This window comes from Pteropus vampyrus, unplaced genomic scaffold (assembly GCF_000151845.1).
Source record: "Pteropus vampyrus isolate Shadow unplaced genomic scaffold, Pvam_2.0 Scaffold8, whole genome shotgun sequence".
NCBI lineage: Eukaryota > Metazoa > Chordata > Mammalia > Chiroptera > Pteropodidae > Pteropus > Pteropus vampyrus.
In genome coordinates this window covers 14,603,866-14,631,198 of record NW_011888789.1, presented here as the reverse complement: position 1 = coordinate 14,631,198, position 27,333 = coordinate 14,603,866, and the positions used below count along the sequence as shown (strand labels likewise).

Sequence of the window (27,333 nt, the reverse complement as noted above, 5' to 3'; positions counted from 1 at the left end):
TAAAATAACATGTTAGATATGTTTTATACAAAACAGATGCCTAATTAGTGATGGAAATAATATAATAATGCTTTCAAGAATAACAAGAAGAAAAATAGTCACTTGACTCAAAAGTGTTCTGCTTGCATATATCTGGAGAGATTTCTATGGAAGGTTCGAAGGTCATTGCCCCTGGTTTCCCAATTCCTTGGGTCACAGTTTTACATACAATGACTAGGCATTAATATTGTGGTAAGATCTGACCCATCCATTTCTCCTTCTCTCCCACCTCCTCTCTGCTCATAGTTTGGTCAGAGCAGAAAGAGGATTCCCTTAGCCTGTGCCACCGAACAGTCCTACCTACCAGCCATCCCGCCACCTCATGGTCTCTTCTTTGCTCTCCTAATTTTGCAACCTTGAACTGCATAAACTCGTAAAGATTAATCAGGAACAAAAACATTCCTGGGAAGATTAAGAGAGGATGTATGTCAATCACATAGCATGCTTCCTGGCACATTGAACACATATGTGAACATTAGTAATTATGGCTTTACTAAATATGGATGAGATCACCTGTCTGGCTCCTGTGTCTCCCTCACACACATGGAGAACTCTACAGTAGTCACTGGGACAGTGAATTCCAATCTTGTTCTAGGCAAGTGAGAGGAAAAGGTACACACCATCCCTACCCTCAAAGAGTGCACAGTTCATGAGCAGCTTAGCAAGGGAACATAGGACAGGTTCAAAGATGGGGGAAATCAAAGTGAGCAAAAGTTATTGGGAAAACATCATGAAAGAAAAGAGGACAAAGAGAACCTGTCTTGTTTGTGCGTGTTGTGTGTTTGTAATCCTCAACCCTTAGCATGGTACCTGGCATGTACTTGGACCTCAATTAATAATTTTTGGTTGAACAAATGAGTGAATGAGGATGGCTGGAGATGGTATCATCAAAAGTAGAGAAGAGATAGGGAAGCAAGAGCTGGGGCCCAGAGTTGTGAATGAGTAGGGTCCGTTTGGCTAAAGAAAGACCAAGGCTGGGAAAGAGCTGATTCAGGAGATGGGGGTGGGAGTGAGGGATAAATGGCAGAATGAAGAGCCTAGACACTAGGTTAGGGACCTCTCTGGACACAGGAAGATTCTTACAGACCTCTCATGGGGCAGCCCCACTCATACCCAGGGTCATCCTTTGGCTCTGCTGGGTCTTCCGAAGTTATAGGCACACACCTGCTCCCCAATTCTCCAGACAAGCTGAGCCAAATGGAGAATCTTGTCATCTAGTCTTTTCTTTCACCCACAGATTGGGCGAAAGAATCCACGGAGGGGATTCGGAGCCCTCTTTCTCCTGTAATCGGGACCCCCTGCCCCCGCACTCCTGCCTAGAGGAGAGCAGAGGAGCCACCTGACAGGACACCGCCCATTCAGCTGGCACACAGTTTCCTCACACATTTACATGTGCCACTTACGTAGGTTCCTAGACACTTCTGAACATCAGGGAGCCAATACCAGAGCAAAGCAGAAAAGCAGCAGGGACTCATTCAAGCCAGTCAGCAAGGAATAGACATGAACAGGCAGTGCCGACCACGGGGCCATGCTCGGGGCCTGAGCCCTGGCTTTGACCCCGCCAGCTCATGGCTGATCAGGAGCTGGCGTGCATAGCTCCGGGCCCGTGGATGAGAGCTTCAGGGCAGAGCGCTGAAGCAACAGTCAATGTGCCTGGTGCCTCCTGGTGTCTTTGACCTGGCCCCTGTTTCAAGCCCTCAGAGCTCTTGCTTGTGCCATTTTAGATATTCGGTGCTTCTAGAACTAATCTGCAACTTGGAGAAAGGTTTCTTCACACGAAGCTAAATTGTTTCCCATTTGACCACCACACTGAGGTCTGTGGGTGTTCAGTGTACCCCATGAGACCCCTCCGAGGCACTTTTGTTACTGACCCTGCACCTTTGGGGGGCTGTTCCCTTCTTTTGAGGTATATTCCTGACAGATACCCTAAAGACTATGCTAAAGGGAAGTTTTGAGCAAAGAAAGAGCAAATTTCTTTCTGCCCAGTCATGGAGAAGTGGGGCTTTACCTGATTGGAGACAGATTGGAGCAGAAGTCCTTTGGATCAAGGCTTCTTGATCTAGTGCTCTGAACTGGTTAAGAAAGAATTCCATTGCCATCCAGCAAAGGAGCCCACCTCTCTGCTCCCACTCCCTGGCTGCCCCCCACCCAACCCAGAGCCTTGTTTCTCTTGCCCAGGTGCTCTGAGCAGCAGCCACAAGGCCTGAGCAATGGACTCTGAGCTTGGAAAGCCCCTCACCCAGAATGTGCATGCGTACCTGTGGCCGTGCCTGTGTGTGCGTGTGCGTGGACTTGCACGTAAGCGTGTGTGACAGAAATCGCTTCTGGAGCATGTTGCCCTCTGTCTGCCCATCCAGGTTACTCCTCGCTGCAGGACGAGCTGCTGTCCCCTGCCTCCCTGCACTACGCGCTTCCCTCTCCGCTGCGTGCAGACCAGTACTGGAACGAGGTGGCCGTCATAGACGCCATCCCCTTGGTGGCCACGGAGCATGATGCCATGCTGGAGATGTCTGACATGCAGGTGTGGTCCGCGGGCCTCACACCCTCTCTGGTCACTGCTGAGGACTCCTCTCTGGAGTACAGCAAGGCCGAGGACTCTGATGCCACCGGCCACGAGTGGAAGCTGGAGGGGGCTCTCTCTGAGGGACCCCAGGGCCCACCTTTGGGGGCTGTTCCCTTCTTTTGAGGTATATTCCTGACAGATACCCTAAAGACTATGCTAAAGGGAAGTTTTGAGCAAAGAAAGAGCAAATTTCTTTCTGCCCAGTCATGGAGAAGTGGGGCTTTACCTGATTGGAGACAGATTGGAGCAGAAGTCCTTTGGATCAAGGCTTCTTGATCTAGTGCTCTGAACTGGTTAAGAAAGAATTCCATTGCCATCCAGCAAAGGAGCCCACCTCTCTGCTCCCACTCCCTGGCTGCCCCCCACCCAACCCAGAGCCTTGTTTCTCTTGCCCAGGTGCTCTGAGCAGCAGCCACAAGGCCTGAGCAATGGACTCTGAGCTTGGAAAGCCCCTCACCCAGAATGTGCATGCGTACCTGTGGCCGTGCCTGTGTGTGCGTGTGCGTGGACTTGCACGTAAGCGTGTGTGACAGAAATCGCTTCTGGAGCATGTTGCCCTCTGTCTGCCCATCCAGGTTACTCCTCGCTGCAGGACGAGCTGCTGTCCCCTGCCTCCCTGCACTACGCGCTTCCCTCTCCGCTGCGTGCAGACCAGTACTGGAACGAGGTGGCCGTCATAGACGCCATCCCCTTGGTGGCCACGGAGCATGATGCCATGCTGGAGATGTCTGACATGCAGGTGTGGTCCGCGGGCCTCACACCCTCTCTGGTCACTGCTGAGGACTCCTCTCTGGAGTACAGCAAGGCCGAGGACTCTGATGCCACCGGCCATGAGTGGAAGCTGGAGGGGGCTCTCTCTGAGGGACCCCAGGGCCCAACTCTGGGCTCTCTGGACCTTGTGGAGGACGACACAGTGGACTCAGATGCCACAAACGGCCTTATCGATTTTCTTGACCAGGAGGAAGGTCAGAGGTCAGAAGAGAAGCTGCCAAGTCATAAGAGGCAGGAGGACTCGACAGGTGCAGGGCAGGACTCAGAGAATGAAGTGTCTCTTGTTTCAGGCCAGCAGAGAGTGCAAGCCCACCTCACAGAGTCCCCCACCGTGAGTCGGGTGATGGAGATGAGCCGGGACAGGTAAGGGCAAGGCTGCCGTGGTGGGTGGCCTTTCTTCTTGCTGGGTTTCCAGGTGAGATTGAGCCTGGCAGAGGGAATTCTTAAGTGCTGCTGACGACCCTGCCCGTGTTCTAAATGCCCTGGAGTAAATAGGTGCCAGCTTGCCTCTGAAGCCGCCCAGCCCTCACTGGGGCCTCTGTCATGGAAGAAAGGAGCTGTGATCTGCAAAGGCTAGTCCCTCCCCAAGACACCCCCAGGGTGTGGCCAGCATACTTAGAAGAAAGATTCTAAGGTTTGGAGGAACCACGTGTGTAAAGTGCAGCTGGGGCTAGGTGCTCTGGGCCTCTGTCGCTGCTGTGTGCTTATCACTGAAGACCATATTTAGAAACCTACAAGCATCAGGACGCTGTGGTCACACAGCCTGCGTGTGACAGAGCCGATAATGGTGCCCTTTCTACTTTACCTCTTTGAAAGAGTGAGGCTGGTGGGCTTATCTGGGGCAGGACAGAACTTTTAACTGTTAAGAGATGGTTATTCTCATGGGTGACTCCTCAGCCAGCTCCCCGTGATGAGAAGGCCTGGTACTGTGCCAGCAGCAGGGAAGCAGTGGTCACAGCGCAGGCAGAAGGGCCTCATGCACCTCTGTGTACACTGAGAGTTCTCAGGCCAAGGGCCCAAATCATAGCCATGCAGTGGACGACGCCACACTTCTGGCTCTGTGCTAAGTGTGGAGGAGGGCTTGAGGTGAGAGAGAGGAGACAAACATGTGGCAGGTATCACTTCGGCCTTCCTGGACTGTCACAGAAGCAAGTGACAGTGACCCTTTCTTCCATATTGCTGTGCTTCCTAAATTTTCCCCCAAACAGGGACACAGTCTGTGTGCTCTGAGAAGATTGTGGCCACCCAAGAAGTTCAGATCTGGCCAGGCCATGGGATATCTATTATCATTTCCTCTGCCCGTCCACATTGCTTCACTCAAAAGCCCGGGCTGACTGGCTACTCCCCAGGGTCCACTCAGTGTGGCCCAAATACCATAGTAGAAGGGAAAAGAAAGTCGTTTAGTGTATGAGACAGCAAAGATTTCTTTAGTTCCCAAATGAATCCTTTAATTAAAGGGGATAATTGGACAGACTGAGCCTGTGAGAATTCAAAGTGAAATACCGGCTTTCCAGTGAGAAAGGCCACCTTCCACCAACCTGTGATGGCTGTTCATTCAATAAGCATTGACTGAATATTTACCTGTGTGCTGGCCACAGCACCTTGTGACAGCAGGGGAACCAGAAAGGCTGAGTGCTGGGCCTCAGCATGTTAGAGTTTGGTCTCCCTGACCTCGGCCAGGCTTCCAGTGGGGAGAGACAAATTTTATTGACTCATTCAACAATATGTATCGAATGCCAATGATATGCCGGGGACCTATAAAAAGTGCCTAGGTGCTGAGGATATGGCATTGAACAAAACAGACAAAAGTCTCTACCTGTAAGTAATTTGCGTTCTAGTGGGGAAACTAATAGTAAATGAGATAACATAAAAAAAATTAAAAGTAATTAAAATAGAAATGCTAGATAGATAGTAAGTACTAAAAAGAAAAATAAAGCTGGGAAGAGGAACAGGAGTTATGTATGTGTTTGGAGAGAGGTTGTTTGAAATTATAGATAGGGTAGCCAGGGAAGCCAGAGAAAGTGACATTGGAATAAAGACTTAAAGGAATTAAGGGGGTGAACCGTGTGAACACCTAAGGGAGCTATCCAGCCCAAGGCCCATCCAGACCTGCAAGGGCTTTGAGGTGGAGCATGCTTGGCACAGTCCAGGGACAGTGAGGAGGTCATCGTGCCTACAGTAGAGTGACTAAGGAAGATGAGGTCAGGGAGATAATGGGGCCAGACATGTCAGGCCTTGAGGTCCTAGAAAGACCAGCATTTACTGAGTGGTCTGGGGAGCCATTGTGGGGATTCTGAGCTGAAGAGTGAGATGATCTGGCAAATGCCTTGAGAATAGCCTGACATGGCCAGGAGTAGACAAGGAGAATTGATAGTGATGTAGACTAAGATGGTAGCAGTGGTGGTGGCGAGAAGTGGTTGTATTCAGGATATATTTTTGAAAGTTGAACCAAAGGGGTTTGCTGACAAATGAGATATGGAATGAGAGGAAGAAAGAAGTCAAAGAGCTCACTGGTACATGCCGTTGACCTGACAACCGAAAGGATGAAGATGCCATTTGCTGCAGTCGGAAAAAACTGTATGGAACAGGCTTGGGGAAAAGATTGTGAGTGGAGATTGACTATGCTGTCCTCGAGATGCTTATTAGAAATCCAAGGTAGAGCTGTCGAGGGGGCAGTTATACTCCTGCAGATCGAGGAAGAGATGCCGGAGACGTACGTCTGGGCATGAGGAGCATAGGGATGTAAAACCATGGACTGAATGAGCTCCCTGAGGAAGCAGATGTAGATAAAGCTGAGAACTGAGCCCTGGGGTGCTCCAATGTTCAGAAGTTAGGGAAATTATGAGGAACCAGCAAAGGACACTGAGACGTAATGGCCAAAGAGGAAGGGCTGAAAGCCAGCTAATGTGGTGTCCTAGAAGCCATGAAAGAGCATGTTTCTGGGGGAGAGAGTGATCACCATGCCAGATGAGCATTGAGATGAGGACTATTGAGTGCAGGTAGCCTGGAGGGCTGGATCAGAGGTGGGCGAGGTGATTGGTGTGGAGGCACCGATGACTGTATCATTGGTGTGAGCCAAGTGCCTCAGGAACCCAGAGTGGGGCCATTCACTCAAAGGGAGGGGACCAATGGCACTGATAACTGTGTCCTCTCCACCTGGACAGCATGGATGGCTCATTTGTACCTTTCTGGACAAGGCAGTCAGCTGTGTGATTTGCTCACACTCTCCATCCTTTGGATGGGCAGTACTGGATATGTTTAGGGTGAGCCGGAGCTCTGGAGGGGAGGGTATGTAAGAACACAGAGACGGAAGGGTGACCAGGTGTTTTTTTCTCTCTTCCTGGACCCCAGACTGCAGGACTGGGATGGGGAAGGCTCCATTGTCTCATACCTGCAAGATGCTGCACAAGGTTCCTGGCAAGAAGAGATCACGCAAGGCCCACACTCATTCCAGAGAACGGTCACCACCGTCAAAGGGTTGGAGCCCAGTGGGTCTCAGGAGTATGAGACGATCCTGGTGTCTGTGACTGAGCACATGCAGTCAGAGCAGCCCGAGGCTGAGAGCCTGCAGGCCGACAGAGAACAGAGCCAACAAGGCCATGGAGAGTGGGTGCAGGAGGTGGAGCACACCTTCTCTCCAGTGGTAAAGGTGAGAGCCTGCAGGGAGGAGCCTGCCGATGCCTGCACCAGTGCCAGAAGGTGTCTAAAGCCTGGGCAGCAGCTTCTTCACTGAGCCCAGAGCCGAGCATGTTTGCTTTCTTTAAAAATTGTGGGGGCGACTTCACTTTCCCTAGAGAAAGAATATAAGGTCATGGTCTACCTGTCTGCCTCCTTGATCCCTACTGAGGAAAGGGAGGGGCCGACACGTATAGAGCTCCCAAGTGTTCCAGGCACAGCCTGTGCTGTCATCATCCTCACAACTGCCTCGGCTCTTGGAGGGTATTCCCATCAGGTAGCTGATGGTTGAGCAGCTTGCCCACGGTCACAGGGTCAGAGGTGGGCTTTGAGTTAGGGCTAGCTGACTCCAGAGCCATGGTTTTTGTTTGTTTTCTTTTTCCATCAAGTTTTAAGAAGGGCTTAGAACCAGGAGAACTGGGTGTTGGCTAATTCTGGTCCCAGCGTGGTCTGCATGGCCATCGACAAGCCACTCTCTTTTTGGCACCTCGGTTTCCTCACTGGTGAACAAGGAGTGAGTGGATTATCTCCCAGGTTCATGCAGCTCGGTTCTGTGGGTGGGCTCACCAAGTGGAACAGGAGATGGATGGGGAGAATGTTCCCGCCATTGCCCGCTCTCCCTTCTCCCCCAGTTTTTCTGGCCTCTTTGGCTCTCGGTCCTCCCTCCCCTTCTTTCGGTTTGCCCAACTTTACTTTTTTTATTTATTCACTTTTATCTTCACACCCATTTCCCGTTCTCTTACCCATCCCCACAGACATCCATTTAAATGTGTTTTTCGGAAAAAAATTTCTTATAAAAAATTGCAAATAAATAGAAAAACAGAAAAAATAGACATTAACTTTCCATGCACATACCATCCAGCCTGCACAATTACCCACTCATGGTCAATCTTGTTTCATCTGTACCCACCTCGTCTCTTCCACCCTAACCCCATACTATTCTGAAGCAAATCCCAGACATGTTATTAATGTGTCTTTTTAATGTATGCATTTTTATGAAATTTGCGTTGCTGTTCCGTGCCTATGTATTTTTAATGTGTGCATAAACGATGCGTTCTGCGTCTCATTTGGTTTCTTACTGTTCAGTCAGCACTGTTTTCTCATCCTTTTTTCCTTCTGCTTCTTTTTCTTTTTCTCTCCCCTTGCTCCTATCTGAAATTAGCCCTAGCAGGCACCTTTGAGGACCCCAGGTCTCGGCTGGCTCCACAGTGATCCTGAGCTGCTGGCTGTCAAGAGCTGCTAGGAATTAAATCAGGTTTTATTTAGAATTTGTCCTGGCCAAGTATGTGCCTCGGACAGGACAGGCGGCTGTGTCCATTTTTAACCCCAGCCCACCCCTGTGCATTCTTTGCCATCGGGCTATTATTCCTTGGTACTCACTTCTGCTGCTTCCAGTAGCAAGTGCTTGGCCTAGAGCACAGGGGTTCTTTCTTAACCAGGTCCGGATCCCTGACTCCTGGGGAAAGAGAAGGACACCAGGAGTGTCCTCTGCGGTCAGCCTTTGGTGACGGAGAACTGGAGAGAAAGCAGGACTGCCCCAGGAGATCAAGGGAAAAACTTTCTAGGTCATATGGTTCAGCTGCCTCTTTTATTAATGAGGAAACTGAGACCTAGAGTGTCGAGGGCTTCTCCTTCTCCAGGGTCACACAGTGAACCAGCATCAGAGCCAGGAGGGCCCAGATCTCCCATTTCTATGTGGGAGGTGAGGGAGGGGCAGCACACCTAATGCCTCTCCAGCCTAGGAAGGGATTGGATGGTGTGGATGAGCTGTTGAGCCTAATCATCTGACAAAACCCCAGAGAGCGATAATAGAGCTCATTTAAGGTGATGGTTTGCAAAGCACCCATTTGCTAGTCTTTCCAGTGAATCTCTGAAAATAGTGACTGATGGATAGAGAGATGGCCTGTAATTTGTGGCTTGAGAGGTGAGCCTGAATGACTCTAAACCAGCTGGTCCTTCTCTGAGGATCTAGAGGAAAATATCTGAAGTTGGACAGTTCCTGGCTAGGCCGAAACCTAACGTATTGTGGCTTCTATTTTTCAAGTGCTTTCTTGTTGAAATGAGACAGTGTTGTATAGTGATAGGAGTTTGAAATCTGACTCTGATTTACTTACTCTTTTACATAGGCAAGTTACTTAACCACCTTATGCCTCCTTTTCCCTTGTAGAAAATGATAGAACCTACGTGGTAGGACTGTCACAAGGCTCAACTGAGTTAATGTGTGACATACACATGGAGCAATGCCTCAGAGCAGTACAGACTACAGTAAGAGTTTGCTATTATTGTTCATAGTGGTAGTACTCATAAACCCTATGATCCTCACAGCACTCTCGAGAATGAGGTAGGGAGAGTACTTTAATCCACCCCGTTTTACAGGCAAAGAAAATGAGGCCCAGAGAAGGTGTCCAGTGAGCAAGCTGCAGGGTCAGGGTGCTGTGTCCCAGATCTGTGCTCTCTCCGGCATGTGGGCTGCTACTCAAAGAGGAACAGCCTGATCCCCAAAGAGAAATTCCTTTCAGCCACAGCTGCTGCGGCTGCATTTGTGAATCAGCTCTGTAAAAGCGCGTTTGATGCGCGTGGCTCTTGCTCCTCGTGGGCAGGCGTTGACAGCCAGCATGGGAAGAGCCTTTGGGGACAGGCCTTAAATAGACACACCAGCTATGCGCTTACGTTTAGAGTTGCTGTGCCCAGTGAAGGGGCTGATGGGAATTGCACGGGCACCACCACCTTTGCTGGACCTGCTGCGTGGGCCTGAGCAAATCACTCGTCCCAGGGCTATTTTTGAAATAAACCCTTAACTCTCCAGGGTATTCGACTGCCCCATCCTCTTGGGACAGGGTGAACATCATTCTGATCACAGCAATAGCAGCCCAGGGAAACACACAAATAGCCACATTATCTGGATACCTTATTCCCTAGACAAGAAGGTTTTTCTGGGCAGAACTGCCTCTAGTTTGCATAGGGTCGGTGGGCAGGAAAGGTGAGGAGGGGCTGAGCCCCTCTTCAAGCTCTCTGGGTGGAGCGGGGCAGGAATTGCTCATGGTGACTTTGACATGCGATTTTAGTGCCCAGGACACGCACACCTGCCGGCTTCCTTCTAGCCTAGTTGGACAGCCCCAGCAGCTGGTTTGGGAGCTAAAATTATCGAAGCCCTACGTCACTCAGGCATGAGGGGCAGAGCCTGGAGCTGCTCAGCAGGAGGACACTCAGGCAGACAGTTCTAGTGAGGGGCCAGTCCGTCTTCTGTCTGGAGAAAAAGAGTGGGAGACTGAGGAGCGAGAATGGAAAGGGTCCCAAGGGGACTTGGGAGTCCAAGAGGAGAATGAGAGATTGGACCCCTGCATCGACCATAACCCTGGCTCCACTGGTCCCCTGAGGGCCGGGCTGGCGAGGAGGAGGTGAGGATGTGGATGTTCATCACTCAGCTCCTGGTCACCCTGGTGCTCTTGAGCTTCTTCTTGATCAGCTGTCAGAACGTGATGCACATTGTCAAGGGCTCCCTGTGCTTTGTGCTGAAGCACATCCACCAGGAACTGGACAAGGAGCTGGGGGAGAATGAGGGCCTGAGTGACGATGAGGAGACCATCTCCACCAGGGTGGTCCGGCGTCGGGTCCTCTTGAAGGTAACCACAGGCAGGAGGCAGGGCTGAGGGCACAGTGCCGTGAAGTGAATGGGGAGGAGCTGGGGGAAGGCGCCAGACATCAGGTCAGGAGACACGTTGGAAGAGAAGGGCCAGGAAGGCCTCAGGGGGCCTCAGTGGGAGCTAGAACCATGTGTGGCCTCCACTTGGACCATCACTCTGTGATGGCACAGAAAGTTCAGCTCTGGGACTTAGCAGGCCTGTTCTCATCTTCCTTCTGTCCTCAAGTCACACTCAGTGTGATGGTGACTGCAGGTCTTTCTACACTGTAAAGTGCTATAGAAAAATAAATTAAGTGCCTCACTTCCTCTCTCAGGGCCTCCTTCGTAAAACTTGCATAATTGTCCCTGTTTTGCCCGCTCCCCAGTGTTACTGCGGGGACCGAGCACACAAGGCTCTTGGAAGCCCTGGGCTTCATCGTGTCTTCAGGCTCCAGGGCACTTCGGGCCCACAGGGTGCCTTTCACACTTGGAGCCTGGTGGTTTGGTTGCCGCTACTTGCTGAGTTGGAGTTTGCTCCTGGGGTGGGAATTTGTCTACCTGTGACTGTTGCTGCTGCTGCTCTTCTATTTCTTCATCCTCCATTCTTATTCTCAAACTCCCACTTATCAATTTCAGTTTTCTCCCTTTTTCTAATTGTAGGGGAATGAGCTTCAGAATATTCCAGGGGAGCAGGTGACTGAGGAACAATTCACAGATGAGCAGGGCAACATTGTCACTAAGAAGGTGGGTGCAAGGAGTCCCCTGAGCTGGGGAGGGGTAAGAGGGCCAGGGGCTAAAAGGTGGTGGACTCACCCCCCAGCTTCTCACTGCTGCCCTAACAGAGGAATGAGCACAGCTCAGACAGAATGGTTCAGGCGCCAGGAGCTCTTAACTTCTATGATCCAGACATGACATTTTTCTTAGCCGCTTTGCCTGTTTTAGCCTGAATTGAGCATCTGCTATACTGTTCCTGAAGGACCGGGCCCCATGGAACAGCCCAAACCTTGTCCCATGATGCCTGGCCCTGTGAACAGCTGTAAGACAGCATTATGGTGGTCCTTGGGTTACCACGGTCCTCCTGAAATAGAAAGGATGTGGAAAGGCATTAAATTGGTAGTAGATTTTAATTCAGTAAATATGAACTCGCCTATCAAAGATTGGGCACAGTGCTAGGTTTGGGCCAAAGGAAGAAGGAGCAAAGGGAAGACCTCATTCGTGTTCCCCAGTGGTGCTGTTCACACTACATTGGAGCAAACTCTCATGTCCGTCTTTCCTTCTGCGTAGTGAGCTTCATGTGGGTAGGGGTCATGTCTTATTTATGTTTTCATTTCCCATCCCAGCATATGGTAGGTGCCGAGTAAACGGTCATTAGAATATTTGAATCGAATTACTATAGATGAGAAAGAAATGCCCTCAGAAGCTTACGAGTGTACAGTAAGATAGCGTGAACTTCCATCAATACCAAAAGGCAGAAGGAAATGCTGTGGGCTAGAGACAAAAGTTACTCATGGTCTAACCTTTGTCATTAAACACCTGCTAAGACTCCTCTGCAAATCCTAGTCCCTCTGAGGCTGTCCAATGCGAGTGTTTCCACACAGTGGTGGGAGTGAGAGACCTAGCCCTATTCTTGCCACTCAAGGAAGAGTGCTTTAGGACAAAGACTGCCTTCCTCCGATGTCATGACGGCTCCACCAGCCCTTCCTCCCTTCCCTCTCTTCCAGATCATTCGCAAGGTTGTTCGACAGATAGACTCATCTGGTGCTGATGACACCCCGGAGCACGAGGAGGTGATTGTTGAGGGGCCCCCGGAGGATCCTAGGGAGCTGGAAGCTGATATTGATTACTTTATGAGACTCGCCAAGGTACTGCGGTGGCCGCAGCCTCTGAGGCACTCGCTCTTTCGAGCGGCCCGGCACCTCTACTTGCTGCTCGCCTCTGCGCCAGCCCACTCTGGGTTTCAGTCTGCACCATGCTCACCTCTCTGGGCTCTCTTTCGAGCCTCCCTTCCCGCCCCTCACCCTGGGAGGCAATGTTTCCACCACCTCCGTAGGATGCCTTTCATTTTCTTGCCTCTTTGTTGCCTGTCTCTCTGTGCGATCTGTCTGTCCTGCGTTCTCTCCTGCTGCTGTCTCCAGGTGGAGCTGAGAGGGAATAGCCTGCAGCCGGACCTGATAGAGGGCAGGAAGGGGGCTCAGATAGTGAAGCGGGCCAGCCTGAAAAGGGGGAAACAGTGATCTCAAGCAACCCCATTCCCCTCGAATGGCCTCTTTGGAGGTAATGTGTCCTTATGCATCTTTTGTGCATGGCCTGGTCCTCATGGAGTGGATGGTCCTGGAAATGGCTGCTCACGTCCTCACCCTTGTCCCCTCTCCCCAGCATGATATAGGATGAACAGCTTTGCTCTGGTCTCTCTGAATCTCCGTTTCCTTGTCAAGAAAACAGTCAACAATATCTGCTGACCTACCTTTCAGGAAATGCAAAAATATAGATTTGAAAGTGTGCTTTGGTGACTGAAAGTGCTTGGTAATCTTAGTAGTAATTTTATCCTAGAAACCAAGCAATGGGCATATGGAGGATGGGTACAGGACATCAGAGAGGGCAGTTGAGTCTGTCTAGGCTATGCAGTTTCAAACCTCGTCCCCTGGAAGAGCTCCAACAGTGACAGACTTAGAAGTGGATTGTTTCTTGAGCCTCGAACTCTACAAAAGTCCCCACAAACCCAAGGCTTCTGTTCTCCTTGATGTTTCTTGAAAGCTGTCACTCCCTTGCTTTCTAGGAAAGGGTGAAGTTAACAGGCCCCAGGGGTGAATGGTGTTTTCCCTACAAGTCAGGAGAGCTGTCAGACCTTGGTGCATGGCTTGTGTGAGCATGGGGCATTGCGGCCGAGGAGCTGGGTGTGCGGTGATGTGCGGTGAAAGGGGGCCATGAAGACGCAGCGGCGAAGGCTGTCCAACGAGCTGTGCGGTGCTGGGGGCTTCAGCGGCCAGCTCTGACCTCGTCCTCCCTGAGGGATCCTGTACTGAGCTGCCCCGAGGCTCTTCACTGTGCCCAGCTCGGGGCAGCTCAGTACAGGATGCATCGGGGTGGGAGTCGGCAGGAAGCGAGGAAGCACTGTGTCCCCAGCGCTGCACTAACTGGGTTGTTGCCATTTAAACCCCCCAGGGCCTGGCTCTGGGCCCCACGGCAAGCCTGCTCCAGCTTTCTGCATTTGGCAAAAAGCAGGGCCACTGCCTTTGCTCCCGAGCCATCACAAGTGCTGACTCTGGGCTTCCCGACATACCTCAGCACTTGGGTGAAAAAGAGGACTGGTGGATCCAGTTAAAGGATAAAATTAGACCTGACTCCTCAGCAGCTTAAGGAGGTCACAGTGTTAACCCTGGCACTGCCAGGGGGGGTCCCACCAGGCTGCCAGTTTAGGAGACTAGCTGTGATCAGTTCTGGAAATAATCCAAAGGTGCAAATAATTTGAAAAAGCAGAGTGGATGCAAAAGTACACTCTTATGTCTTATTTTCCTTATGGTGGCAGCAGCAGCAGGGGCTTTAAATTTCAGCTATTGTTTGGCTTGGGTTCTACTGATATTTCTGAAAAAGAGAGAGGCAGCCCAGAAGCCAGGCTGTGGGGGAGGGTGGAATCTAGGATTTTTTTTTGTTTTAATTTTCTGGAGATGGTCTATCTGCAGAGTGCCTACACCCCCCACAGGTTATGTGTGTCCAGACTGTGGAGCATGGTGTCAGGAACACAGAGCATCCTGGCTCCAGCACCTAGGGCTTCTGCCAAGAAAAGGCCAGGGCGGGGACAGCGGTAAGGGAGCCAGCGTAGGGGCAGGCACCTGCCTAGGTCCCAAAGAGCCTGGCAGGTGGCCTGCAGTGCTCTACCCTCCCAGCAAGACAAACTACAGAGATAATGGTGAATGGGGCTGAAGGGCTCTCTGGTATTTAGTACTTACGACTACCCACTTGCAAGCATGTACAGTCAGCTCGCATTGTTTGTGGTTTCCACACTTGCAAATTCTCCTACTAATTCACATTTGTTTTAACATCGGCACTCACAGCACTTTCATGGTCATCTACGGGCATGTGCACATTGGTAAAAAGTCTGGGTTGCCCTGTGTGTACATTCTCAGCCGAGGTCAAACAAGTCCATTTAATGCCACTTTTTGTTGTTGTTGTTGTTGTTGTTGTTTTGTTTGCATTTGGGGGGCTATTTGTTGGTGATTTTGCTGTTTCTCCAAGACCAGGGCTGAGGAGTTGTCTAGTGTTTCTAAGTGCAGGAAGGCTATGAAGTGCCTTATGAAGAAAATACATGTGTTCCATATGCCTCCTTCAGGCATGAGTTAGAGTGCTGTTGGCCATGAGTTCTATGTTAACGAAGCAACAATACGTATATTAAAAAAGGTATCTTTAAACAGAAACACACATAAAACAAGGTTATATATTCATTGGTTGACAAAAATGTTGTGAACAGAAGCTCGCAGGAGCTTAATGCTGTATTTTCCTGAGGAGAAAAGGTTCAGTATTGCCTAGTTCGGTGTTCATGGCGACTTTGGAATGCTCCTGCAGATAACCGGAATTGACCGTGTATGTTTCAGAGAGGGCGAAAGCTGGGGCTTGGGAGTCTAGATTCAAGGCCTGGCTCCTCTGATTTGCAGGTCGTATTACCTTACATGAGTCATTTAATTGTCCTGAGCTTCTGTCTCCTCAAGGGGGGATAAGAATAGTACCTTCTGAATGTGTGTTACACTTCAATAAAAAGATTTAAAAATAATCATATTAGCCATGAGAGCAGTTGTGAAGAGTAAAGGAAAACATACGTATCCTAGCTTTCAACTAACCGTGGATCTTACGTGCAATGTGACGAGGGCAAGTCAATTGACCTCTCGAAGCCTCAAGTTCCTTAACCGTAAAATAGCAATGAGGACAATTTTTTTCCTTGCAGGGTGTTTGTGGCGATCGATGAGTTTATCTCTGTGAAAGAGCTTTATAAATTGTCAAGTTCTAATCCACTGTTTCTCAAAGCATCATCCGCATCCCTGTATCTAGATCATCCAAGAGTTTGGTTAAAGTGCAGATTCCTGGTCCCTGCCCCAGACCTAAATTAAAATTCTGGAACTCAGGCTTCTGCATTGAGCTCCTCAAGTGATTGTTATGCATATGGAGGCATGAGTTATGATGACTGATTTTGGTTTTCCCTTACAAACCTCCTAGACGTGACATGGCACAGTTGTAGACTTTATATTTAAAAGGCGAGCTGAAAGGAATGACGGTTATAGTTTGTTCAGAGATAAGGAACACCCCCAAAGGACAGGATACCCCCATCCCAGGTGAGGGCTGAAAAGACCCCAATCGCTCATCCTGATGCCCCACAGTCATTCCCACCTTGGGAAAGATTTTGCATTTAAGGCCTTAGTTGGGGGAGGGGTGCTTTCTGGTAGTTTTTAAGAAGCTAGAAAGCTGCTGTTTAGTCAAGGCCTGATTGGGGAAGACAGTTGTAGCTAATGGGTTTTACCTTGTGCCCAAGTATTTAGATCCAAGAATTAGGATTTCAGTGCTCCTAGAGCGACAGCATGGAGCAAGGCAGCTGGAGGGCTGGGGGCAGGGACAGCCCAGCAGCCCTCTGGGTTAGTAGGAGCTGGGGCAGGGCATGCGTTCTTGGCAGTCTTCTGCATCTATGTGGCTCTGCCTTCTGGGACTCTCAGAAAGCTGCAGCATGAAAGGCTGCTGGCTGTTTTTATTGTTTTTCTTTTTAGGAGACACTTTCCATTCAGACACTGTGGTTTTAAGACTTGTGTTAGCTCTGATAATAGAATATTTTAATAAGTTTAAAACTTAATTAATTAGTCATCTCAACGGGAAGGAGCAGGGATGCAAGGGGTCATGTTTTATTTGGCTGTTTTACATTATAGTCCACCCTAACTCCCTAAACATTCCGAGTGTATTGGAGCCTCAGGCTGGGGAGAGGAGAGAGCCACAGACACTGGGTAGGGGTTGGTAACAGGTGGGACAGCAGAGAGAAATGAAACGAGAAAAAGAATCTCACCAGCACAGTCACTAGGAGTGGCAAAGAGCTATATTCTAAGCTCTTTCTTGGGTGAGACCTTTGTTGAGCGGCACCCAGGAGTAGAGGGGCAGGATGGCAGAAGACACTGGATGGAGCCAGGAGATTTGCATTCTAGTCCTGCCCCTGCTGCTGCCTAGGTGTTCCCACTGGACCTGGCATTGCTCCTCCTGGAGTCTCCGTTTACCCAAAGATGAAATGACCAGTTGCCATAGAATGATCTTGTAGCCTTGAACTTTCTTCTCTGCTCCCTCCGTTCCTGGCCACAGAAGTGGGTAGGAGATTGTAGCCTGTCTTCCCCCAGACTCAAGATTTTATAAGGTCTCTCATTCGAGGCATGCTTAATGCTGGGGTAGGCAGTGTGGGGCCTATCAGAGAGGGTAAGGCCTAGCTCTTGCCCTCAGAGAGTTTATACTGCAGCCAGGGGAAGAGTGCAGACATGAAAAAGGAAAGGCAGGTCAAAGATAGTGGCATTTCCAGAGAGCCCAGTTATAGTCACATTCACATACTGCTCACGGTCCTAAGCACTTTGCATATCGTTAGCTCTTTTAAACATCACAACAATCTAATGAGATGCATCCTCTTATTGCCCTTGTTTTACAGCACAGGAAACTGAGTCACAAAGAGCGTAAGTAACTTGATCAAGGTCACGCAGCAAGAAATTGGCAGAGACAGGATATGAACTCAGGCAATCTGGCTTCAGAGTTCATGCTCTTAACCTCTACACTCTGTGTATGCTCTAAATAAAAGGCAGTCACAGAGGGGAAGAGCTTCCAGAGTTGTGAGGAGACACAGGTGTGAGCTGGAGTTATCAGGACAACTTCGTGGAGGAGAGGTCTTGAGGGTGGTGGGCAGAATTTTAGCGGAGAGGAGATTGGATGGCGTCCTTGATAGAAGAGCCACAAATGAAGGCAGGGAGCAGGTGGGCACTGGGAGCAGGTGGAAGTTCGGAAGGAAGTTCGGAAGGAACAGTCTTGCCCTCCTAGGTGACAGCTTCAAGCCATGGCAGTAGAAGGCTTGCTTTTTTGTTTTACCCCTGCCTCTGGCAAGGGGCTTAGCACTACCCTCCCATCCCTGGAGAACCACTCAGACAGAATGAGTTTACCTTGATCATCCCTAGCTTCCTCCCCAATCCTGTCCCAATAGGGCCCAAGACAGCTCCCTGTCGAGACAGCTCTGCCTTAGAATGGGTTTCCGCTTTTCCACGTCACTTCCTGCCCCACCCAGGAGATTGCCAACTCCTGTCCTCCTTTTCCTCATCTGCCCCAAGGTCCCTACAGACAGAACTCCGAGTGGCTGGTCTTGGAAACATGGAGTTTCACCCATGTTAGAGGATGAGGCACCATGAGGTGTCAGGAGTAATGTCTTGCTGTGAATCCCGGGCTGCAGAATTTGGAACTGATGCTGCAGGCAAAGCATTGTCTTCCACCCTAAGATATACAATATCCTAGAGAGAATGCACCTGTCTTCCAAAGATCTCTTGGCCACAAGAGGTTGTCCATCTACAGGGCATGGGAAGAGGAGCTAGAGGCACCTGACAGTAAGAGCTGTGGACCAGAGCTGAAGAGGCTCTGTTGTCCCTTGAAGCCATGAGCTCCCGAGGCAGTGATCATGTCTCTCCATTCCAGTGATCTCAGGGCTGGCACATAGCAGATATCAGTGCATGTTGACTGAACTGAACTGAGAAAGAGAAGGGTACCGCTGCCTAGCCTAGCCCCTCTCTCTTGGCACAAGCCCTGGCTCATGAACATGGCCCCTTTTATAGGTACAAGACCTACTCATGGGGATTTCTGCCCAGGTGACTTCATAGGTGTGGGAACCCCTTGCCTCCTTTCTGAGGCACAGAACACCTACACAGGAGGGTTTTCTGGGGTGCTCATCCACTTGGCAAGGAACCGGTGTAGGCCAGGGCTGCCACCTCAGAAGCAGCCTCTAGGTTGGGGAGTAGAAGGATGGCTGGTATTTCAGGAAGGTCAGGGGCTCTGAGCTCAATGCCTTTCAGTTCCTCACCTTGCTTGGGGAGGCTGCTTTTTCTGAATCAGACCCTGACTGAGCAACCAGCACAAAACTCAGTATTTGGGGTTTTTGCTGGGAGTTGCACCTTTAAAGTCTAAGTGTCTCCTTCTCTCTTTGTGTCCTTCAGGATCACACCTCGACACCCAACCCTTGAACTCCACACACTCTGCCATGCACACAGGAGGAGAGCTGGACCGGAGGGCTGCACAAGTAGCGCACATGTTCCTCTAGGCTAACGGCATGATCTCCGTAAGGGACTTCCTTTAGTCTCCTATTCGCATGAACGACTGACTGTAGACGCATGACCTACAGTCTTCAATCCTGCCTCTAGCGATGGATGGATCTCTGTCGGGAATCAAGACAAAAGCAGCAAGAAGGGGGGAGAGAGAGAGGGGGAGAGGAAACAAACGCGAGAGCGCATGAACGCAGAAGTAACAAGGGCTCTTTGTGGCTGGGGATGATATATTTTTTTAAATCATTTTAATTTTGACTTGTTACAGGGTACTTATTTTTTCAGCCTCATCTGTAAGAAATCTATGTGGGCTTCCTGGAAAGAAAAAAAAAATGAGAACCAGGCATGAAATCAGTTCAGCACCTCTTAATCCCATGTCCTCACCCACCAGCCTTTCACATCCCCACACACCTCTACTCCATTTGTGACAGTCCTCTTCCCCTCCCCAATGGATGGCTCCCCCCAGAATGCTCTACATGACATTCAGGACACACACACACACACACACACACACATACACGCACACACACACACCCTCTCCCCTCAACTCAGTATACACACAGATTTTACTGTGATGTCCGAAGCTGTATAGAACCTCCTGTGGATAAACCGGAATTTTTTTATGTTGTCTCTCTTTGCCAGTTTCAGTATTAATCATCTTCCAATGGAAAATCATTACCTTTAGAGTATATTCGGGGTTCCTTGTGTTAGGGACTTAAGAATCTGAGGTGAGGACCCCAGGCTTAGTTGTAGGGCTCAAAGGGAGCCAGTGCCCCATCTGAAAGGGTCTTCTCTCTCAGATGGTGGCTGTCCCAGGATTGCACCAGCATGTTCAATAGAGAAGAGGTTTTCTATATCTTCAAGCACTTATATCATAGTCTGTGTTCAAAGTGTAAACTGTACAGTAATCAGCCATGTGTATATGAAATATAATAAATACTATGCAAACCAATAGAAACACTTTAGCAGTATGTGCAAAGCACTAACAGCTCAGCTCCTGAGGACTTCTCCAGGCTGCGGGAGAAGGAGCTACAGCCTGTCTTTCAGTGAAAGAGGAAGGGAGTAGGGCTGGTGAATGTAACTGCGGGTTGTCAGAAGTCAGCCACCACCCCCAAGGTCTCCCAGAGCGAACTTGGTGCTCTAAATCCTGGCAGCCCACAGGATGGGGGGCCTACGCTGGGCAGTCTCAGCGCCCCCACTCTGACCAAGCCCTTCTACCGCCTGAAGAGGCGGGGGAGGGGCCCACTCCTGACCACACTCCCAGGGGAGGGAGAGCCGGAGGAGGAGAGAGCCGCTGACCACTGGAAGCCCTGGGCTAGGAAGCAGACTCCCCCCTAGGCCAGGCCGTCCCCGCCCCCTAATCAAGGCAGGAAGGAATCAGACAGCTGGCTGTTCCTCGCCTCGGTGCCACCAAGGAAGAGCCTTAAAGTTACACTAGAGCCTCCGGCAGAGGGAGGCCCGAATCAGCACAATCCCGCCCCGCCCTGCGCGGCGGGCGTCCTCCAGGGTCAGAGAGAGACTGCAGGCTCTGCTGGCTGCCACAGAGCCACTGTTCGTGGATGTCCAGTCACCTTCCTCCCTGCTGCTCTTCTGACTTGTCTTCAGAACACATTCACACCTTCCAAGTAGCACAGAAGCTCCCTCAGTGTCAGAGCCCCACGGCCTTGGTGCCTGTCGCCGGCCGCACAGGTCCCGGCGGAGAGGGGTAGCCGGGCAGCCGAGCGGAGGAGGGGACCAGGCGCCGCGGAGACCCCGCCAGCCCGGCAGAGGCGCTCCTTTGGGTCCGGGCGGTTTCGCTTTTGCTTTCAGAGGCAGGGGCAGGCCGGGGAGAGGAAGGCCAAGCTCGCGGCCTCAGGGCCCCAGGGCTGCACCCAGGCAAGCGCAGCCTCTGCCTTCCCAATCGGGCAGGAGCGCAGGGCTTCTCCGCAACAGGCGATGCGGCTCGTCTGGAGCGCGCGCCGGTCCCCCGGCACCCGTGGCCCGGCCACCTGGCCCAAGGAAGACAGGCGCAGGTCCCGCCTCCCGCCTCGGTCCTGTACCTTCCTGTCCCAGGCCGCCGCTGCAGCCGCTCCCAGTAGCCCCTCGTAGCGCCCCGCGCGGGCCCGCGGGCCCAGGCTATGCTTTGGCACCTTCTGCTCCGTCCGGCATGGCTGCTTGGCCCGGTAGCCCCGGGCCCTTGGCGGCATGGCTGCTCGCTCTGGTTGCTAGTAGGAGCTGTTAAGGGAGGAGTTTGGGGTCTCCACACGATGCCTAGAGAATGCTGCAGTCTGCACATTAGACGCTTTTTAGAAGTTTTGGAATTACCTTGATTTTTCTAATTGTTATGAAAATGAATCTTTTCTTGACTCCCACATGCTCTGTAATTGGGAGAGAATTCCCCCTGCCCACTCTGATGTATAGACCATTTTCCCTACACCAGCTGAACAAATGTCAAAATTAATAAAGAAATTGACTCATGGCACAGGGGCTCCATCTGTCCTTCCGGGCTCTTCCTTGGGGAGTTTGAGGTGCTGGGGCAGGTGTGAAGCCTAGAGGTGGGATCAGTCAGGAGGGAAGCCTGCCCCCCAGGGAGGAAACCGGGGGAAACCTGGACAGCCCCTTAATCAGGACCAATCGGTCTAGGAGAAGCCCCGCCCTGCCCCAGCCCTTGAGATGAGAGAGCAGATTTCTGTCCCACCTAATGACTATGAGAGATGTGGCAAGTCCGAGGTGGGTGGAGGGGGCACCACAAAGCACAAGAGTACATGGCTGAGCCCACAGCTGGCACACTCTCAGGGGGACATCCTAGCACTCTCTGTGAAGTTGTCTGGCCCCTGCACTTAATGCCATTCAAAGTTGAAGAACTTTCAAAAAAGTCACCCTGTTCCTAACAACTAGGTCCTAAGCTGTATATGCGAGGCTGGCCACCAAGCTGGCTTCAGTTTCCTTATCTGTCAAACAGAGGAATGGATTAGATGCTTGCTAAAAATCTCTTCAGTGTGTCATCCTGGGATTCCAGAAAATAAATAACTTTGTCAAGCTTGGCATTAAATAAGAACCAAATCATGTGCTGCAGCTTTTCTTCCTTATAAGTTCCCATGATTAGAGAGTGACCAAGTCACAGTCACAGAGCCCTAGGAGCGCTCCCAGCCCTCACTCTGAAGCTTCTCTCTCAGTATCAGAAAAGCCACCCCGGCCAAGGGGCCAGCCAGGGCTGTGCACCTGCATGCCTCAGAGGGTTTCCAAAAGCAGAGGTTCAGAATCACAGTTGTCTGAGATTCAAATGGTTTCACAATTGTGAAGTGCAGCTTAGTTGCACAGACGGATAAGGACCTTTTCCTCATTTTGAATCCAAACTTCCAGAAAAAAACAATCTTCACACACAGCCTTTGTGAGGTCTTTCTTGCATTAAACTACATCATTTATGCTACAGAGAGCATGGCTCAGAGACCAATTCCACCATGAGCAGATAAGAGCAGTGTTGGGGGTTGGGCTTTAAGTGAGAGGGGAGCCCTCCGTAAGTCCTGGGCCCTCAGCCTCTTGTTGGATACCAAGGCCGATAAGAGCATTTTTGTCTCCCACCTGCCAAAGAGTGCCCAGGGGATGGTGAGAGAGCCAAGGAGCCCACAGCCTGGCCAGGAGAGGCTTTGGGACCGGCAGGCAGAGGAGGGATAGAAGTCCATCTGTCTGGCAGTCACTATTTTTCTTATCCTTTTTCCTGTTCAGACCAGTGGCATGCTAGTTTCCATTTTTTTAAAAAAAATTGCAAGAAAGGATAATGGCCCATGCAGAAATAGCCTAAGTTATTTACTGTGGTTTCCCTGTTTGTAAAATGAGAGCAAGCCCCCAATAGAGCCCTATATGTTGTAAAAATTCATTAGAAAAGAAAAAAATGTCATGTGGGTGCTCTGTGATTCAACTAGTTTTATCCATCAAATATTTACTGAACGCCAACCAAGTGCCCAGCACAGGGACCCACCACTGAATCAATTGCCATCTCGGCCATCAAGGATTTCTAACCCAGGTGCCAAGCTAGACAGAACATGGCAATTGCTCCAACAGAAGCACAAGTGATTCCTTTTCTGAGGAGGAATGGGGGACAGAAAGGATCAGGAAAAGCTGCCCAGAGGCAGAGGTAGGAAGAGCACACACCCACCATACCCAGACCTGCCCCAGTCTGCCTGGCAGGCTCCCATCCCAGGCTCTCACACCAGTCATGAAGATGTGAATCTCGCCACCCAAAGTCCAGCCTCCCCACTTACCCATCCCAGCATGAGGAGGGAAAGGAAGCGTTCACCCTCAGAATGCACATTCTCCTAGAGGCTTGGGCATCAACACATAAGGTGCCTGAACACCCCAGGACAGCTTCTCCTAAGCCAGGCTTCCTTGCCTTCTGAGGAGCAGCTGCAGGAACAGCCAGCTGCCTCAGGAGCCTCCAGGGGCCCCCAGGTATCCACCTCAGAGAGCAGCCTGCTCTCCTAGATGCTGGTCTTGGAGGACCAGGAGCAGGTAGATCCTCTGAGAATGAGCAGATCTGCAAATCTTCCAGAGCTCATTCTCTCTCTCTCTCTCTCTCTCTCTCATACACACACACACACACACACACACACACACACACACACACACACACACACACACACACACCCTGGCTGATTTTACAGTCAATCTTTCAAAGTGCAATTTGTCTAGGAAAAGCCAATGTGAGGGCCCTGTGGATTTCGACCAATAGCGTTGCGGCTGGCGCTGCTCAGCCAGTCTCTAGTCTGTATTCTAATGGGCCATATCTTTATCAGGGAAATGTTGCTTCTCTGAACTTAAAACTTCTCATGGAGGGTCCCCAGACTCAGAGGCAGAGCAGGGGTCTGAGCTGAGGCGTGGGAGCCGCCTTTCTCCAGGCCGGGCAAGGAGAGAGGGAAGGGGAGTGGGTGAGGCCTCTCACCTGTCCGGGAGCACCTGACTTCCGAGCAGCTGACGTAGGTACCAGTCCCTGGGCAGAGGCTGGGCCGATATCTTAGGTTGGAGGGCTGTCTGGGGCTTGGGGCCACTTTTGACCCTCCAAACCTGCCATGGGATTCTGGACCAGAGCACGGGGTCTCGGGGTTTAGGGGCCTGGATTGGGCTTCCTGCTTTCCCTCACCCTGACCGGGGGAACATGGAGTCCAACCTGCAAGGGACGTTCCTGCTGAACAACACACCACTGACTCAGTTCTCGGAGATGAAGGCCCCCGTGTGCCAGTACTCCGTGCAGAACTCCTTCTACAAGCTCAGCCCTCCGGGGCTGGGCCCCCAGCTGGCCGCCGGGACCCCCCATGGCATCACGGACATCCTGAGCAGACCCGTGGCCACGCCAAACAGCAGCCTGCTCTCCAATTACCCCCATGTGGCAGGCTTTGGTGGACTTGGCTCCCAGGGGGTCTACTATGGCCCCCAGGTGGGGAATTTTTCCAAGGCTGGGAATGAGTACCCCACCCGGACCCGGAACTGCTGGGCCGACACAGGCCAGGACTGGCGAGGCGGGCGGCAGTGCAGCAACAGTGAGTATGGGGCAGCCCTGGATTGGGAGGAGGGGGTGTGGGAAGGGGACACTCACAGTGGAGCTCGCACCTACTGCCCACCTCTCCTCAGCCGCCATCAGACAGCCCAGCTCAAACACCTGGGTCCATCTTTCCACTTGGGGCTGGACTAGACTCTCCTCTCCTCATCCTACCCCAGCTTTGTTTGGTATTGGGGCGTCTGGCCCCCCACCCCGACCCCCTACCAGCTGCCACCTCAGCTGCCCTCCTAGGGAACCTGGGTCTGAAGAAGACCACAGAGCCCACACCTACCCGGCATCGGGTCCAGCTGGCAGCTTACGTTACTTCTCCCCCCACCCAGAAACCATGTCACCACTTCTTCATCCAAAGCAGGCAAATTCTGTCTCCAGTGAGGAGAAGTTGCCACAGCATCACCTTCCCAGAGAGCCCACTCATGCCCTGGCACCATTCAGAGACACAGAATACATGCTGAGCCCATTGCGGTCCCATCTTCCATCAAGGGGGCTCTTCTCCCACCGTCTTCCTCAGGGTTTAGGTCAACAGTAGCAGAGACAACCACCCAGCCTCCAGGAGCGGCTGCTGAGCCAGGTCGGACTTGGCTGTAGCTGTGGTGGGGGCCCTCCTCACCCTACCCATTCTTGAATCTGTCTTCAGAGAACTGGTCCAGGGTCCCCATGATGTCGGTCGGGGGCTGGAAGGGGTAGCAGGATACGCACATGCAGATGAGGCTCACCTGGGAGGCAGGGAGAGTGCCAGTGGCTGTGGGAGCCATCCTGTGCCAAGGAGGCCCTACCTACATCAGGCGGGGTCAGGGGTACTTCTGTCTGAACTCGGGGCTGACCACTGCAATTGGACCAGCCAAGGAAACCCCGAAGCACAGCTGCTTCCATATCTGCTGCTCTGCTCCAGGTGGTCACACTGCCTGGCAGTCCCCCTGCCCACACTCCTTCCCCATTCCCTCAACCCGAAACACAGCGAGCTCTCTGGGGGTGAAGAACTCATCTCTTAGAACCTATTTTATAACCCAGTTTTGGGGGTGCTTTAGACCTCAAGCTGTCTCCCCCACCTCACCTTTATCTCCCCCCACCACTCTACCAAACACGTACCCTCTCCACACCCCTGCTCTTCAATCCTGGTGCACCTCTACGCACAGGAAAACGCCTAAAAATGTTGATGGCTGAATTAACAAAGAGAGAGAGAGGACTAAAGGTGCCATTTTCTCAGGAGGTCTCTTCCTCTTTCTATGCCTCAATTTCCTCACCTGTAACATGAGGAGACTGCACATGGGCTATTGGGCTGCACTGAACAAGACCTGACAGGTGGGCATTCTGCTCACCCCGAGTCCGGCCACCCTCCAGCACAGCTCCTTCCTGAGTAGGCTGCCCTGGCGGGGTAGATGGTTGGGTCTTGAGCCTCTGTGTCCAGACTCTGCTTTCTGAAGACCTGGAAAATGAGATCACAAGAACGAGGAAGTCAGGAGGGGAGGAATTCGTAGGCCCCGTGGGCCCTGATTGTTGGTAGAAGGTAGCTAGTCTGTTTCTTGGTGTACCTAAGACTGAAAGCAAATTCGCCTTGCTTCTCGGGGGAAGGCAGCATCACTGAGTAAGAACATTACATAGAAAGGCATGAGATCCAGGCAGGTTCTCAGCTCCCTCTGTCCCAAAGTAGCTGTACCCTGGGGTAAGTACCTTCTCAGCTGGTGCCTGTCTACTCAGACATGGCAGAGGTCAAAGTCACTATTATCAGAATGTCAGCAATGCCTCTCAGGTGAGAGGTGTCACAACCCCTGTAACCCCACTGGCTTCTTCTTAGGAGTGAGCTAGCCTCGGGGGAGGCGCGGGGCAGGGCTGGCATCCCACTCATCCTGCTAAAGCACTTGTCCTTTCTCCTGCTAGCCCCTGACCCCCTGAGTGACAGCATCCACAAGAAAAAGCACACCCGGCCCACCTTCACGGGGCACCAGATCTTTGCCCTGGAGAAGACCTTTGAGCAGACCAAGTACTTGGCTGGTCCTGAGAGGGCAAGGCTGGCGTACTCATTGGGGATGACCGAGTCGCAGGTCAAGGTAAGTCTGTGGGAGAAGGTGTCTACCTAGCTACGAGGAGCCTGCAAGACAGGATGCCACAGTGTGGGAGAGAGGCAGCCTCTCTCTTTCCCAGCATCTCCTAGCTCTTGGTGGGAGGCCTCCTGCTGTTTGGGTACTGCCTGCACACCTAGCCCTAGAGATTGTGATAATTACATTAACAAAAAATGGCTGTCAAGACTAAGATCTATTTTGAGAGCCCTTTATGTAGCATTTCATTTAACCCACATGGCAACCTCAAGGTGGGTATTATTACCCATTTTACAGATGAAGAAATAATTTCAGCCAAGCCTCTTGCTCAAGGTCACCTGGCTGGTAAGTGCAGACTTAGGAGTCAAACCTAGATTTGTGGGACTCCAATCTCATGCTTTCCCTCCTCTGCATGGTCTCAGCCAGGTATTTCAAGAGCTGATGGCAGCCTCTGGCTCAGATCAGGAGTCAGCCTCAGGGCCAGTTTAGACCTGAATTTAGGCTTATTCTCTTAGCTAGCAAATGGAGCTGGCCTTGGTTCACAAAACTCTAAAGTGAAGATAACACCTTCTCCTACCCATGCCCATCTAAATGAAGTTCGAATGGGGTACGGATGTAGGAAGCCTCACAGCCCTGTGCGAAGGTCACTCTCATGCTTACACACTACAGAGTCTGAAATTGGTAAATAGGCTTTTGCCTCCTCAGGCTCCGGGGAGGGGGGCGGGCAGCTTTGATGCTAGATCTCTCCTGAGGCACTTCAGGTGGGGAGCACCACAGGAGAAAGCTTTGAGCCA

At 51.4% G+C, this 27,333-nt stretch overlaps 3 protein-coding genes across 6 annotated transcripts in view; all 3 read left to right on the top strand.

Moving 5' to 3' along the window:
- The window catches only part of LOC105301010 (ankyrin-1-like), a 182,261-nt gene extending 175,155 nt beyond the window's left edge, over nucleotides 1-7,106 (top strand). Inside the window, exons 36-38 of the mRNA XM_023520081.1 lie at nucleotides 2,397-2,693; nucleotides 3,178-3,736; nucleotides 6,725-7,106. Of these exons, the coding sequence (XP_023375849.1) occupies nucleotides 2,397-2,693; nucleotides 3,178-3,736; nucleotides 6,725-7,106 (1,238 nt within the window). The remainder of the gene's footprint in view (nucleotides 1-2,396; nucleotides 2,694-3,177; nucleotides 3,737-6,724) is intronic.
- A 3,323-nt stretch (nucleotides 7,107-10,429) lies between these two features.
- Nucleotides 10,430-21,465, top strand: LOC105300494 (ankyrin-1-like). 4 transcript variants are annotated; one of them, XM_023519745.1, is made up of 4 exons: nucleotides 10,453-10,671; nucleotides 11,331-11,414; nucleotides 12,392-12,457; nucleotides 18,869-21,465. In XM_023519745.1, exons 1-4 carry the CDS (start codon nucleotides 10,453-10,455, stop codon nucleotides 18,893-18,895), a joined length of 396 nt encoding a protein of 131 aa, XP_023375513.1. In that variant the 3' UTR covers nucleotides 18,896-21,465. The 4 variants fall into 4 exon arrangements, with proteins under 4 accessions (XP_011371049.1, XP_023375513.1, XP_011371033.1 ...); XM_011372731.2 differs by having other exon boundaries at nucleotides 12,392-12,532; XM_011372737.1 differs by lacking the exon at nucleotides 18,869-21,465 and adding an exon at nucleotides 12,806-12,904.
- Nucleotides 21,466-24,104: 2,639 nt separating this feature from the next.
- NKX6-3 (NK6 homeobox 3) lies at nucleotides 24,105-26,703 on the top strand. Its single transcript, XM_011373482.1, has 3 exons — nucleotides 24,105-24,486; nucleotides 26,382-26,551; nucleotides 26,656-26,703. The coding sequence occupies exons 1-3, from the start codon at nucleotides 24,105-24,107 to the stop codon at nucleotides 26,701-26,703; spliced, it is 600 nt and encodes a 199-aa protein (XP_011371784.1).
- The last annotated feature ends 630 nt before the right edge of the window (nucleotides 26,704-27,333 follow it).